A 15,030-nucleotide genomic window follows, 5' to 3' on the forward strand; every position below is an offset into this window, starting at 1 on the left:
CACGTGTTTCAGGACCTGTTAGACAAGTACGTGGTGGTGTATTTGGATGACATACTGATTTACTCCCGTGACCCGGCTCGCCATGAGGGGCATGTCCGGACCGTGCTGCAGCGCTTGCGTGAGCACCGTTTGTACGCAAAGCTCAGCAAGTGCGAGTTCCATCAGCGGACTGTGGACTTCCTTGGTCACCGGCTCTCTCCAGATGGGGTGCAAATGGACCCGGGGAAGGTGACAGCGGTTCAAGAATGGGCGGCACCCCGGAACCGCAAGGACCTACAGCGTTTCCTGGGGTTCGCCAATTACTACCGGACCTTCATCGCTGATTATGCTCATCGCACCACCCCGTTGACCCGGCTACTGCGCCCAAAGACGCCGTTTTCCTGGGACAAGGAGGCAGAGGAGGCGTTTCAGGGGTTGAAGGCCTGTTTCCAGAGGGCACCAATCTTACAACATCCTGACCCCTCTCGACCCTTTGTGGTGGAGACCGACGCTTCCAGTGCGGCTCTCGGTGCCGTCTTGTCTCAACAGATTGGTCCTGAAGCGCCACTCTTACCCTGTGCCTTCTATTCCCGCCAGCTCCTACCAGCGGAGCGTAACTATACTGTGTGGGAGCGGGAACTACTGGCCATCAAGGTAGCCTTTGAGGTCTGGCGCCACCATCTTGAGGGGGCACGACATCCGGTGGAGGTGAGAACCGACCACCGGAACCTGGAGTACCTCCAGACCACCCGCAAGCTGAACCAAAGACAGATCCGGTGGGCGTTGTTCTTTTCCCGGTTCCAGTTCCGGATCCGCTACATCCCTAGCTCTCAGAATCAGAAGGCGGATGCCCTGTCCCGGAAACCTGACGACAACGCAGACACGGTACAGCAAGCAGAACCCACCACGATCCTACCTCCGGCTGCATTCCTGGCCACCCAGGAGGCGCAGCCACTGCAGGTTCGGGTGCGGGAACAGCAGCGGGTCGACGCTTGGGCCCAGGAACGACTCCGGGAGCTGGCTGAAGGGTCCAGCCCACAGTATCCGGGGCTGGTCCTGCATCAGGGCCTCCTGCTGCACCACGGTCGTTTGTACATCCCGCCAGGGCCACTACGGCTGGAGGTTCTCCGGATGGCCCATGATGCCCCAGCAGCGGGGCACTTTGGACGGTATCGGACCACCCATCTGGTCAGTCGAGAGTTTTGGTGGCCCCGCCTGAAGGCTGACGTGGCTCGCTACGTTGCTGGTTGTGATGTCTGCCGGCGCGCCAAGGGACCTACCGGGCGACCCCCCGGCCTACTTCAGCCATTGCCAGTTCCACCGCACCCTTGGCACACGGTTTCGTTGGACTTTGTAGTGGACTTACCCTCGTCTCGTGGCTGTACCTGCCTTCTGGTTTTCTCCGACCATTTCACCAAGATGGTGCACTGCGCTCCCTGTCCATCTGTACCCACAGCCAAGGAAACTGCTCAGCTGTACCTGCAGCATGTCTTCCGCCTGCATGGCCTACCTGAGCGCGTGGTGTCCGACCGGGGCGTTCAGTTCACATCCCGGTTCTGGCAAGCACTACACCGGACCCTCGGGACGGAGGTCTGCCTCTCGTCAGCCTACCACCCACAGACCGATGGCCAGACGGAACGGGCGAACGCGGTGCTGGAGCAGTACCTCCGGTGTTACTGCAGCTACCAGCAGGATGACTGGGTCGACCACCTGGCATTGGCGGAGTTCGCCTACAATAACGCGGTGAATGCGTCCACCCAGCAGACCCCGTTCCAGGCCAGTTATGGTTATCATCCACGGCTGTTTCCAGAGGTGCTGCCGACATCCGCAGTCCCGGCGGTGACGGAGTGGCTTCAAGAGCTCCAGTCCCAGCAACAGCTTTTGGTGGAGCAACTGCACCAGGCCAAGGAAGCGTACAAGGCCCAGGCCGACCGCCACCGCCAGGTGGGGCCGGAACTTCGCGTCGGTGACCTGGTTTGGCTCTCCACTCGCCACCTCCACCCCTCTCGACCTTCGCGGAAGTTGGACGCCCGCTTCACCGGCCCGTTCCCTATCGTAGACCAAGTCTCTCCTGTGGCATTTCGTCTCCGGTTACCCGCAACCCTGAAGGTTCACCCGGTCTTCCACAGGTCCCTTTTGAGTCCGGTGGCCCCACCCGACGAGTTCCACCCGAACCGTCCCCGACCGCAGCCAGTGTTGGTTCGGGGAGAGCCTGAGTACGAGGTGGAACGCATCCTGGACTCCCGATACCGCAGGGGGAAGCTGCAGTATCTCATTGACTGGAAGGGGTACGGACCGGAGGACCGTTCCTGGGAACCAGCGGCCAACGTCCACGCACCTGCCTGCCTCCGAGAGTTCCATGCGACGTACCCCGGCAAGCCGGGTCCGGACCCTCGGTTGAGGGGGGGGCCTGGGAGGGGGGATGGTGTGATGGCCTGGGATTCCGATTCGGAGGATGAAACAGAGGAATCCCGGCCTGCACAGGAGTCCCCGCCTCCAGGGCCGGCTGAACTGGGGCCAGGCCTAGATGCTGAAGAGCCTGCACCTGTGGCAGTGCATCAGGAGCTGGCCCCAGGTGAAGCCCTTCTGGCCCCAGAGAGGCTTGACGACTCAGTGGCCACAGGTGAGCCTCCTCCAGGGCCCAGTAACCCTTCGGCCTCTCCTGATCTGCAGAGGTTTAGAGCAGAGAGGCGAAGGGAACTGGTTGCCCCCAGGAGGAGTGCTCGCCTTAAGGCCAGAGGAGGCGGGGCTCCTGGGGGCCGGGACCGCCCCTGGCCTTAGAAGAGGATAAAAGCCCAGTCAGCCCGGCCCCAGGTTGCGGGAGCAACGTCGTTGTTGGCTTCGGACCTTCCTGCGTTCTTGATCCCTGCTCGGCCTCCTGTTCCTGACTATCCGGTACTCCTGTTCCCTGCTCGGCCTCCTGTTCCCGACCATCCGGTGTACCTGTTCCCTGCACAGCCTCCTGTTCCAGCGTTCCTGTTCACCGCCCGGCACTCTGCCTCGGACCTTGCCCCTCTTCGTGTGGACTTTGCTACACCCAAGGTACCTTACCCCCGGGACCAGCACAAGTTTCATGCCTTGTTCCCACACAGGCCCATGCCAGCCGAGTATTTCGACGACTGGCTTTTCACACCCACGCTTTCTACCAGCACGTTCCAGGGATTCACCTCGGACGAAGAACCAGCATTAGAAACACGTTCACCAGAGGGCTCGCCCTCGGGGTTTGCCTCAGACCGCTCATTTTGGTGGGACAATCGAGGAGCGGAGAGGTGGCTGAGGGGCCCTTGGCAGGCAACGGACCCAGAGGGGAACGAGGGTGAGAGGGACATGGACGTGATGGGGGAGGACGTTGGGTTCGAGCATGGCGGCACGGAGATGGAAGCAGAGGAGAACGAGGTCGGCGAAGACACGGAGGACGAGCCGGATTTATCTAACTGGATGCACGCCACGGGGGACGAACTGTATCCACCATTCACCCCCACAACGACGGAGCGCCCAGCACCCCCGCAGGAGGAAGGGGAGGGGGGAAGGGGGGGCTTCGAGGGGGGGATGGATGTCAGGGGTTCAGGAGCAGAGTCACAGGAGAGGGAGGAAACGGAGAGCGAGGGGGAGGAGTCTGAAGGAAATGTCAGCGACGACAGTAGTCCGAGGTCTCTGAGTCTCTCCAGTGACTCGGAGGATTCACAGAAAGGGGCCCCCATGGTCAGGGCAAGGGGAGTGCCCAGGGGGACACCTCGGGAAGAAGGGGCCAGAGGAGACTCAGAGAGTAGCAGTTGGAAATCAGGGCCCGCGTCCCCCCCAGAGGGCAGTAGGGGGGAGGAGTCCCAGGCATCGGGATCAGGTGGAGCGCTGCCAGCGGGAGAACATGAGGCAGGATTGACCACACCTCCGTCGGGGAGTGAGGAAACGGTCGTCAGGAAAGTTAAACGCGCGCGCGCGCCAAGTTCAAATGTACAGGAGGGAGGCACAGTGGGCAGCCCGGGAAGAGAGCCAGGTCCTAAAGCCCGCAGAAGAGAGCGGGAGGAGTCAGGGGGGTCGTCATCGTCAGCCTCAGAGGAATCCAGGGAGACAGGGGCCCCGGAGGGCAACAGGACCCAGAGGAGAAAGAAGAGGTGGAGTAAAGCTAGAGTCTTAAACTGGTGTACAGGGGGCGGGGACTCAGAGGGAGCTTCGCCGGTCTAAAGTTTAGACGTAGGGATGGAGCGCTGCGGCGTGGAAATGGAAACTGTACTTCAATAAAGACTTTTGTACATAAATACCAGCCAGCGTTGGTCCTCTGTGAGCTGGGACCAGGAGCCAGCCCTGACAGTACCTAAGTATGATTGAAGCCGCCTGAAGGTTAATGTTTTCTATATTCAAGGCAGATTAATTCCCTAAGCACAAAGGACACGTACTGAAAATTGGAATTTCATACTCCCTTGTAAGAAATTGTGGCACTACATAACCACGGCTGGCTGCACCATTGTAACATTCGATCTCTGTCTCTTTTGCACACAGACACAAGACACCACTCCCGAGAACGCGGTTTATCGGGCAAGTCTAGACTTGTCTGCTCAAAAGGAAGTCCCATTGTGTTGGGGACCTGGAAGGAGGGAAGCAAAAGCTCCCTCAACTCAGGACCCAAACCCTGGAACGCACAGGAGGCGCTTAACAAGGGAATAAAATGGTTGCTGCCTTTCTCTCTATCTGAGCTGGCTCCCTGCCTGTTACGTTACGTGCGGGAAAACCGTGTGGGGTTCCTCTCTGTGTCAAGTCTTCACACTGTGCCTGTGTGCGCCTGCCTACATTCAGGTATTCATGGGTTTCTTTTCCTGAGTAATGGGCTGTGTTTTTGAAGTTGCAAACAAATCAACAGGGCGACTCTTTCCTCCTCCTCTCTAACTCTCTGCCCCTCCCCTCCTTCAATAATTTTCCTGTGAGCATAGAAGCAGGTCAGTTTTTAAAATAAACCCCAAAACCATGAATAATAATAATAAAAATGATGAATTTTCTTCCTCTGTCCAGTCCTCAATATTCTCTACTGCTTCCCAAGTTTAGCTGATAAATCAGAAGAAAATGAGGAGAGAATAGCTACACTTTGTATTCAAGAAGTATACTGTAACCACCAATTCTGTACTTATATAGAACTTATTGCTTCGGGGAGGTGAGATATACAACAAATTGCTCTGTACTTATTTGATCATCATCATCATTATTAAAGTCGGAAACTGCTATTTGCTCCAATAGCCCAATTTCTACGTTCATGCCCTCATCCTGATGGCAGGGCATAACCCAAAGAAAGTTGAGCACATTTGAGATCTGAACAATGCCAGGCAGCTGCAAAAGGATATAATGGGACATGTGTTGTTGCATAAAACAATTTTGCAAACAGTGGGGAGGAGGAAGGCAAGAGGTAAGATGCCCAGACCCCAACTAAGTTGTTGCAGAGTGGCATTTGTAGCCTTACCAATGGATCAATAGGATCTGTTTCAAGGAGAGAAATCCAAGATGTCGTTTTAAAAAAACTGAAAGATGAAATCGTATTTTCCTGCCTGATGGCTCTTAGTAGTAGGGCTGGTAGTATAAGGTCTTCCTCATTTTCTTCATTAAGTGCCTTGTTTCCCATTCCAATGAAATCATTATTTTGCAAAACAAGCTTAAGTTGCATTCTTACTATATTTCTGTTTGGGGACTTGATAGCAAAACCCACAAATAACGAAAAATACTGAGCTTTCATTTCTTTTATTTCTGAGCCAACATACAAGTATGGCTCCTAGAAGTGGTGTTTGGTCAGTGGTTGCAAATTTGTGTCTGACAATCTGTTTAGCTCCAGAAGAATTTGTGCTTCCTTTTCGTACATCTGAAAAAGAGGTAAGGCAATGGTGATTGCATACATTTCCTTCCAAATAACACAACAATGTCATCTTACAAAATTTGAATCATAGAATAGAATTATAGAGTTGGAAGGGCTCCTGACAGTCATCTAGTCCAACTTCCTGAAGTGCAGGAATCCTGACCGCAGCTGGGCTCAAACCACCAACCTTATTGTTAGCAGCCAGATGCACTGATCTGTTGCGCTACAGACTCCCTTCATGAATTTGTCACTTACACTGCACATAGGGTACATAAAATTTATGTTTTCTCACCCAATTAATATGCTAGGGCATCTGCAGATGAATCAAGTTGATGAATCAAGTATTAATATTTTTATAGGATGGGGGATTGGTTTGGATAATGCCTATGGATCCCAATGAAACTTGTGGTTTTATATCTACAAAATGGAGGCCTCTGCAGGAAGGAGCCTGCTGAACTGGTCAAAAGAGTTTGTCAAGTTGCAGGTCTTGTTTAACACCCTCATCTACGTGACTGAAGAGTCAGCTGCGTTACCATAGAGACAACTGGGTAATGCTGCTTTCCAAGAGGGGATAGGCTGTCCACACACTCACCGGCTGGAGGCGGCATCTTTTTTAAAGTAGAAGAACAATAGTTGGGGCTGCTCTGTGTGAGTTTGGCTGAAGCTGGAAGCAGAGGAGACACAGAAGCTTGACTGCCACTGTGTGCGGAATTGAAAACTGGCTTTGGGGTCTTCACCTTGGGAACTTAGTGGGGAGGCAATAGCTGTTGGAATGCTAATGCTAAGAGTCCTTCTATACTATCCTCGTTTTGTGTGTGTATGTGTGTGTAAATAAAGCCATCCTAAAGACAGAGTCTCCACTGACCTTTGTTCCAAACAATTAAACCCTGAGTCTCCCGCTGCTCAGATATTAGGGTGCATGCAGTGAAATTGCTCATCAAAAGGAAAACACTCACCTGCTGCCACTCTGCTTCTGTGCTGTGTTTATAGCCAAGTAAGTGGCACATGCCATGAGCAACTGTTACCTGTGCAAGGGGAAAAATATTTCAGAGTTTCACCTCTGCCCTCCGTGTTCAAGGATCACATTTTATTGGAAACAAACAAAATACCGTATTTTTCGCCCTATAGGACGCACTTTTTCACCTCCAAAAATGAAGGGGAAATGTGTGTGCGTCCTATGGGGCGAATGCAGGCTTTCGCTGAAGCCTGGAGAGCGAGAGGAGTCGGTGCGCACCGACCCCTCTCGCTCTCCAGGCTTCAGAAGAGCCCCACAAACTGGGGGGGAGAAGCCTGACTTGGTTAGAAGGCTGGCGGGGGGGAGAAGCCTGCTCCTCCCCGTCGCCAGCCCCGCAAACTCGGGGGACAGCGGTAGAGGCGGGCGCGCCTTTCCCGCTGTCCTCCGAATTGGTTAGAAGGCTGGCGGGGGGAGAAGCCTGCTCCTCCCCGTCGCCAGCCCCGCAAACTCGGGGGACAGCGGGAGAGGCGCCGCGCGCCTTTCCCGCTGTCCCCCGACTTGGTTAGAAGGCTGGCGGGGGGAGAAGCCTGCTCCTCCCCGTCGCCAGCCCCGCAAACCCGGGGGACAGCGGGAGAGGCGCCGCGCGCCTTTCCCGCTGTCCTCCGAATTGGTTAGAAGGCTGGCGGGGGGAGAAGCCTGCTCCTCCCTGTCGCCAGCCCCGCAAACTCGGGGGACAGCGGGAGAGGCGCCGCGCGCCTTTCCCGCTGTCCCCTGACTTGGTTAGAAGGCTGGCGGGGGGAGAAGCCTGCTCCTCCCCGTCGCCAGCCCCGCAAACTTGGGGGACAGCGGGAGAGGCGCGGCGCGCCTTTCCCGCTGTCCTCCGAATTGGTTAGAAGGCTGGCGGAGGGCTTCCCCCTCCTCCAGCCCTGCAAGCTCCCAGAGCGAGGCCAAAGCTGCACGCAGCTTCGGCATCGCTCTGGGTCCCGTTCTGGGGGCTGGGGGAGGGGGAAGCTCAGGCTTCCCCTGCCCCAGCCCCGCGCCTGGGGGGAAAATTTTTTTTCCCTTTATTTCCCCCCCCAAAAATCTAGGTGCGTCCTATGGGCCGGTGCGTCCTATAGGGCGAAAAATACGGTAATGAACATATGACTTAGCTCATTGTAATTCTCTTCCATGGTTTTAGGGCTAGGCTTTGCTAGCAAGTTACTTGGAATTCATTTCATGGAAGTCACTGGCGCATGTCTCAAGAATAAGCAGGCTTGCTTTCGAAAGCAAAAGATATTTGTTCAGTCTTTTACTGAAATTCAGTTGTGTTTCTTCACTTGTCATGTGTCTTAATTGGAAACCAAGTGGAAGGCAAGGCTACAATATACACACTAAAGAAATGTGTTGCAGAGGAGAGGAACGAGACAACCAGCCAAGATGTTTACTTTTCAGAGATCACCCATCTTATCTATCTATCTATCTATCTATCTATCTATCTATCTACCTACCTATCTATCTATCATTACATTTATATCCCACCTTTGCTGCAAAGAGCTCAAGATAGCATACTTCCCCCTCCATTTTTATCCTCACAACAACCCTGTGATAATACTGTGGTACAGAATCAGAGCATGGTAGAGTTGGAAGGGATCCCGGGGTCATGTAGTCCAACCCCCTGCGGTGCAGGAATCTCAACTAAGGCATTCACGACAGGTGGCCTTCCAACCTCTGCTTAAAAACTTTGAAGGAAGGAGAGTCCACCACCTCCAGAGGGAGACCGTTCTACTGTTGAACAGATGTTACCATCAGAAATTTATTCCTGAAGTTTAGTTGGAATCTCCTTTCTTGTAACTTGAAGCCATTGGTTTTCTCCAGAGTAGGAGAAAACAAGCTTGCTTTATCTTCCATGTGACAGCCCTTTAGGTGCAGTGGTGCCCCGCAAGACGAATGCCTCGCAAGACGGAAAACCCGCTAGACGAAAGGGTTTTCCGTTTTGGAGGTGCTTCGCAAAACGAATTTGCTATGGGCTTGCTTCGCAAGACGAAAATGTCTTGCGATTCCTGGTTTTTTTTTCCCCTCCCCCCCTTTTCCCCAAGCCCCTAAGCCGCTTAACAGCTGATCTAAGCCGCTAATAGCCTTTTAGCAGCTAATCCGCTAATCCCTTAAGCCTTTAATAGCCGCTAATAGCCGCTAAACCACTAATAGCGCTAATCCGCTAATGGGCTTGCTTCGCAAGATGAAAAAAACCACAAGACGAAGAGACTCGCGGAACGGATTATTTTCGTCTTGCGAGGCACCACTGTTCTTGAAGATGGCTATCTCAGTCTCCTCTTTTCCAGGCTAAACATACCCAGCTCCTTCAACCATTTCTCACAAGGCTTGGTTTCCAGACCCTTGATCATCTTGGTCACCCTCCTCTGCACACCTTCCAGCTTGTCAACATCCTTCTTAAATTGTGGTGCCCACAATTGGACACAGAACTCCAGGAGTCCATTTGAGGGTGTGGGTAAGGAAGCAAGCTCTTAGCATTGGAGGCAGGGGCACAGTTGCCCTGACTGATGCATTCCTTTGGTTCTGCAGCCCTAGGGCAACTGTGGCTAGCAGCTGTAATTGTGCAGAGAGTCTTAGGGAGCAAAGTTTTCCTTCCCTTGACATTAAGATCATGAAGTAGCACAATGGCTTAGATGAAACAAAATATGCCTGCAATGGTTTTTTTGGGTGAAAATCTAATAGTATACATAATGCTAGAATGAAGTGGGGAAATAAAAGAAGCTTCTTTTGTAAATTGAGAAGACCAAGCAAGTTTTAGGGTAACTTGTTAGAACTCTAAAGATAAAAACCAACTTAAGTAGCATGATAACTGAATTAGTAAACATATACTTACTGTAAGAATACTGTAGAAATCTTCCTTATTCTCCTCACACTCTTGATAGATATGTTCTACTCCAAGAAAAATGTCTCCCAAATTGTATTCACCTCGAGCACAAGGCTGAGGCAGCTCCCCTGCTGTCAGATTCTGCGAAGGGAACAGGCCCAAACTATGATCCAAAAGTTACAGATATATATTTTCAAAGTTCCATAACTTTTTTGAACGTTCACAATGGGTATTAATGCAGAGATGACATATGTTGAAACACAATATTGATTTCTAAGCTCCCTGCGACTAATGGAGGTCGTGTGATTGCCTCTGGGCCAGGAAACTGGAATGGTCTGTTTTTATCTACATTCTTATTGTGTGGGCCAGAAATTATCAGCTTTGCAGCACGATCCTAACCATGTTTATTCAAAAGTAAACTGATTTTAGTGTGGCTTCTAATTAAATATACTTAGGACTGAAGCACTGTATGCAAATGTACCGTATTTTTCGCCCTATAAGACGCACTTTTTCCCCTCCAAAAATGAAGGGGAAATGTGTGTGCGTCCTATGGGGCGAATGCAGGTTTTCGCGGAAGCCTGGAGAGTGAGAGGCGTCGGTGCGCACCGACACCTCTTGCTCTCCAGGCTCCAGGAAGCTATCCGCAAGCCTTGCGCACCTGGGGGGAGTTCCCCTGGGCGCGCAAGGCTTGCGGGCGGCAGCCTGCAGCGCGGAGCACGGGGCGCCCTTCGGAGGACGCCCCGTGCTCCGCGCAAGCGTCAGCAAGCCTTGCGCACCGGGGGAGAACTCCCCCCCGCGCGCAAGGCTTGCAGGCGGCAGCCTGCAGCGCGGAACACGGGGCGCCCTTCGGAAGACGCCCGGTGCTCCGCGCAAGCGTCAGCAAGCCTTGCGCGCCGGGGGAGAACTCCCCCCCGCGCGCAAGGCTTGCGGGCGGCAGCCTGCAGCGCGGAACACGGGGCGCCCTTCGGAGGACGCCCCGTGCTCCGCGCAAGCGTCAGCAAGCCTTGCGCGCCGGGGGAGAACTCCACCCGCGCGCAAGGCTTGCGGGCGGCAGCCTGCAGCGCGGAACACGGGGCGCCCTTCGGAGGACGCCCCGTGCTCCGCGCAAGCGTCAGCAAGCCTTGCGCGCCGGGGGAGAACTCCCCCCCGCGCGCAAGGCTTGCGGGCGGCAGCCTGCAGCGCGGAACACGGGGCGCCCTTCGGAGGACGCCCCGTGCTCCGCGCAAGCGTCAGCAAGCCTTGCGCGCCGGGGGAGAACTCCCCCCCGCGCGCAAGGCTTGCGGGCGGCAGCCTGCAGCGCGGAACACGGGGCGCCCTTCGGAGGACGCCCCGTGCTCCGCGCAAGCGTCAGCAAGCCTTGCGCGCCGGGGGAGAACTCCCCCCCGCGCGCAAGGCTTGCGGGCGGCAGCCTGCAGCGCGGAACAGGGGGCGCCCTTCGGAGGACGCCCCGTGCTCCGCGCAAGCGTCAGCAAGCCTTGCGCGCCGGGGGAGAACTCCCCCCCGCGCGCAAGGCTTGCGGGCGGCAGCCTGCAGCGCGGAACAGGGGGCGCCCTTCGGAGGACGCCCCGTGCTCCGCGCAAGCGTCAGCAAGCCTTGCGCGCCGGGGGAGAACTCCCCCCCGCGCGCAAGGCTTGCGGGCGGCAGCCTGCAGCGCGGAACACGGGGCGCCCTTCGGAGGACGCCCCGTGCTCCGCGCAAGCGTCAGCAAGCCTTGCGCGCCGGGGGAGAACTCCCCCCCGCGCGCAAGGCTTGCGGGCGGCAGCCTGCAGCGCGGAACAGGGGGCGCCCTTCGGAGGACGCCCCGTGCTCCGCGCAAGCGTCAGCAAGCCTTGCGCGCCGGGGGAGAACTCCCCCCCGCGCGCAAGGCTTGCGGGCGGCAGCCTGCAGCGCGGAACAGGGGGCGCCCTTCGGAGGACGCCCCGTGCTCCGCGCAAGTGTCAGCAAGCCTTGCGCGCCGGGGGAGAACTCCCCCCGGCGCGCAAGGCTTGCGGGCGGCAGCCTGCCGCCCGGCGCATGGGGCGCCCTGAAGCAGAGCGCCCTCGCGCCGGGCAGACATCGGCCAGCCCCACAAGCTCGGGGGACAGCGGGGAGGCGCAGCGCCGCCATCCCACTGTTCCCCAACCTGGTTTTGGGGGGGAAATAAAGGGAAAAAATTTTTTCCTTTATTTCCCCCCCAAAAAAGTAGGTGCGTCCTATGGGACGGAGCGTCCTATGGGACGAAAAATACGGTACTTTATATTTTCTTTGTTGTTCTTACACTGTAAGCTATCCTGAGAGTTCCAAATGGATTCAGGGACAATATATTAAATCATGTACATAAATAAATAAGTGTACTTTGGAGCAGATCATGCTGAACAACACGTGATATGGTTGCATTGCTGCACTCTTAAACATACTTATTCCATGGGGTTTATTGAAATAAGAACATTTAAAACAGTGCTTTCTTAGCTGTAGAGCAGAATTAGTATCTTACATTGTAGGATTATTTGGATGAATTGTGGGAAAGTAAAGCTATAAGCATAACAAGGTACTATATGGAAGTACTTTCCAATGGTGGTTAAAAAGAATGATGAAGAATGGACCTGGTAATACAAATGATATATCATTTTATTCTTACAAATAAGCATTGCTTATACAGAAGCAGGCTATTTGTTTTAAAGAAGCCACAGGCCTTCATCTCCCCCAAATTTAAATATTTCTATGCAGCTTCTGTGTTGTCCTCAAGTCTTAACAAGTATGATTGGTCCATCAAAAGTCCCCAATTACCCACATGTACATGAAGCCTTGACACGTTTTGTAATATGTCCTATTGTCTTGTTCCTGTTCAAGACAAGCCTCATAAGACTGTTGCTGAACTGGAGAATCGTAAGCAAAATGTTTACCTCATGGAAAGGAAAAGATAACACATCAGTAGGGCTATCCTTCCATCTGTAGTTTCTGTTGAGGAGCTGTATGTGTCTGTTATTAACACAGATAACACCAAGATCAAACTGCTGCACACCCAAAATGCGACGGATTTGTTCTATATTCTTGCGAAGCGGCACTCTCCTGATAGGGATGGCTCTCTGCAGGTTACGTATGAGCAGGCTCATATCTTTAAAAAGTGAAGACGATGCTCTGCAAAGTAGTGCTTTTCCAACATGATAGTGATAGTTCCAGCAGCTGAAATGGCAGAGATTAGAATCATTGCAGTAGGTTAAGTAACCAGAGAACTGTAGAGTTGGAAGGTCATGTAGTCCAGCCCCCAGGATTGCAGGAATCGTTTGCCCAACATGGGGCTCAAACCCACAACCCCAAGATTAAAAGTCTCATGCTCATGAGAGACAAAAGATGAAGAAGTAAAATCAGCAATGATACATTGGGCAAAAGACGTGGGTCATAATATACAATTTGAGTCATGGGAAAAGTTACGGAAAGTGGATTTACGATTTACTACTTGCTGTTCGTTAAAAGAAAATTGTATGAAAATGATGTACCGATAGTATTTGGTGCTGACAAGACTTGCAAAAATGTATTTTAAAATGTCTAATGTATGTCTAATGTATTCTGGAAGTGCAAAGAGAATGAAGGTACATTTTATCATATGTGGTGGACCTGTAAGTCAGCAAAAGCTGTTTGGAAATCATTTATAATGAGATAAAAAAAATGTGTAAAATAACTTTTGTTAAAAAACCAGAGGCTTTCTTATTGTATAACAGGAGAAGAGATTATGGAAGGAAAAAAGGCCGTTTTATGTATGCGACGACAGTAGCAAGAATGTTATATGCCCAGGGTTGGAAGGAAGAAAGAACCCCATTGAAAGAAGAATGGATATAAAAATTCATGGACTATGCAGAAATGGCGAAATTGACTGGGAAGATCAGACATTAAGAAGATAATTTTTTTAGAAATGAATGGATTAATTTTATAGAATCATCTTCGAGCCGTTTTCTCGAAGGTGCAATAAAGCTACACAGCTTACCTTCCCCCGCCCCGTCGAGGGGAACCTCCGGCTCGCTCCGGTTTCCCGGGCAGAAGGGAAGGCGAGCTCCGGCTTCCCTCTCCGGAAGTTCGAGGGACTCTGCTTTCCTGTGTGGAAGCGCTTCCGCCATAGAGAAGGCGCAGGGACAGAGCGTCGCCGACCCTTCCCTGCTCGGCCAAGCCCCGCGCCGCCTCCTCTCTGGCCGGCTGCGCGGGGCTGGCAGGGGGCTCCGCCTGCAACACCTTCGGGGCGGAGGCTCGCTCGCTTGGATGCCAGGGCGAAGCGACCCCTCCGATTGCCGCCCTTGCAAGAAGCCCACCCGGCCTGCAACTGGCCCCCGTAGCCCTAAAGCAGGACACCCGCCCCCTGCCCCGCTTGGATGCGTTTATTACCAATGCCATGTAATTTAGGAGTTGCTTGCTTGTAGGGAGAGGAAACCCTCGAAGCAAAGGTTTACCAAAACAAACAGGAAAAGCACCGAAACATTTACCAGCCGTGCTTCTAGCGGCCTGCCAAAGTACAAGCACAACGGGAAAGACTAGATCATATAATAGTAATAATAGTAATAATAGTAATTTTTTTTATTTATACCCCGCCCATCTGGCTGAGTTTCCCCAGCCATTCTGGGCGGCATCTAATCAGGTGTTAAAAACAATACAGCATAAAAATACGGAACGCTTCATCATGCCTAAACAAGGAGGTCTTCGGCAGGCGCCCAAAGGGCACCGCGATGGGGCTGCCAGCCAGGCGGGGTTGGGGGAGAGCGGGGCGCTCGGGCAAGCGGCCCACGCGCACCGGAGGGACCTCTGCCCCGAGGAGACTGCTCCCACGCCGCCCGGCAATCCGTAGGCAGGGCGTTCCGGCGGGTCTTGGGCCGGCCTCGCTGCAGGACCCTGGTGCCCAGGGCTCCTTCAGGGGCCTTCGAGGGCGGCGGCCCCCTCCCCGCGCCCCCGTCCTCCCGGGGGAGGGAGCAGCCCAACGGCTTCCCGCCTACCGGCGGTCGAGGGGCATCGCGGGCGCTGTGGAACTCCCTGCCCGCAGGCGCCTTCGCGTTGCTCTTTTCGACAAAATCTGAATCCGGGTGAACGTCGCCCAGGCTCACTATTTTAACTTTGCCATATTTTAAAAGGAGGGTCGTGATTCTTTTCGTCGATGTTGCCCTTTTATCTTTTTGCAAACCGCCCCGATGTTTCCTTGCAATTAAGCGGCGCCTAATTTGTTACGAAATAAACAGGCAAGCCAATAATAGGCTCAGCCTGCAAATCCCAGCAGCTGGACGGCCTTCCACGGCCCTGAGACGCTGCAGAGGTATTGCACTTTTTGTATTGCTTTATGAAATTCGTACACCGCTCAGTTGTATCCAGGATGATAATAAAAACACCGCCTCGAAAGCGTTCCCTACTGCGCATGCTCTTTGGGAGGGGGCGAGCCCGTCCAGACGAGGA

At 53.8% G+C, this 15,030-nt stretch overlaps 1 protein-coding gene across 2 annotated transcripts; it reads right to left on the bottom strand.

The window, feature by feature from the left end:
- Window positions 1–5,684: 5,684 nt before the first annotated feature.
- On the bottom strand, window positions 5,685–14,957 carry YBEY (ybeY metalloendoribonuclease). Of its 2 annotated transcripts, none has more exons than XM_083402774.1 (5): window positions 14,580–14,957; window positions 12,507–12,786; window positions 9,634–9,765; window positions 6,769–6,837; window positions 5,685–5,818 (listed from the first exon to the last, which is right to left on the bottom strand). In XM_083402774.1, the coding sequence occupies exons 1-5, from the start codon at window positions 14,594–14,596 to the stop codon at window positions 5,732–5,734; spliced, it is 585 nt and encodes a 194-aa protein (XP_083258900.1). In that variant the 5' UTR covers window positions 14,597–14,957; the 3' UTR covers window positions 5,685–5,731. The 2 variants fall into 2 exon arrangements, with proteins under 2 accessions (XP_083258900.1, XP_083258899.1); XM_083402773.1 differs by lacking the exon at window positions 14,580–14,957 and adding an exon at window positions 13,586–13,769.
- Window positions 14,958–15,030: the final 73 nt, after the last annotated feature.

This window comes from Podarcis tiliguerta, assembly GCF_965153285.1.
Source record: "Podarcis tiliguerta genome assembly, chromosome: 1".
Taxonomy (NCBI): domain Eukaryota; kingdom Metazoa; phylum Chordata; class Lepidosauria; order Squamata; family Lacertidae; genus Podarcis; species Podarcis tiliguerta.

Bases quoted from the DNA above. Each gene is read 5' to 3' on its own strand.
- YBEY (XM_083402774.1), bottom strand. The intron at 9,766-12,506 runs GTAAACATTTTG...TTCCCTTCGCAG, and splicing joins TATCTTTTCCTTTCCATGAG to AATCTGACAGCAGGGGAGCT. The intron at 6,838-9,633 runs GTAAGTATATGT...CCCCTTGCACAG, and splicing joins ATTTCTACAGTATTCTTACA to GTAACAGTTGCTCATGGCAT.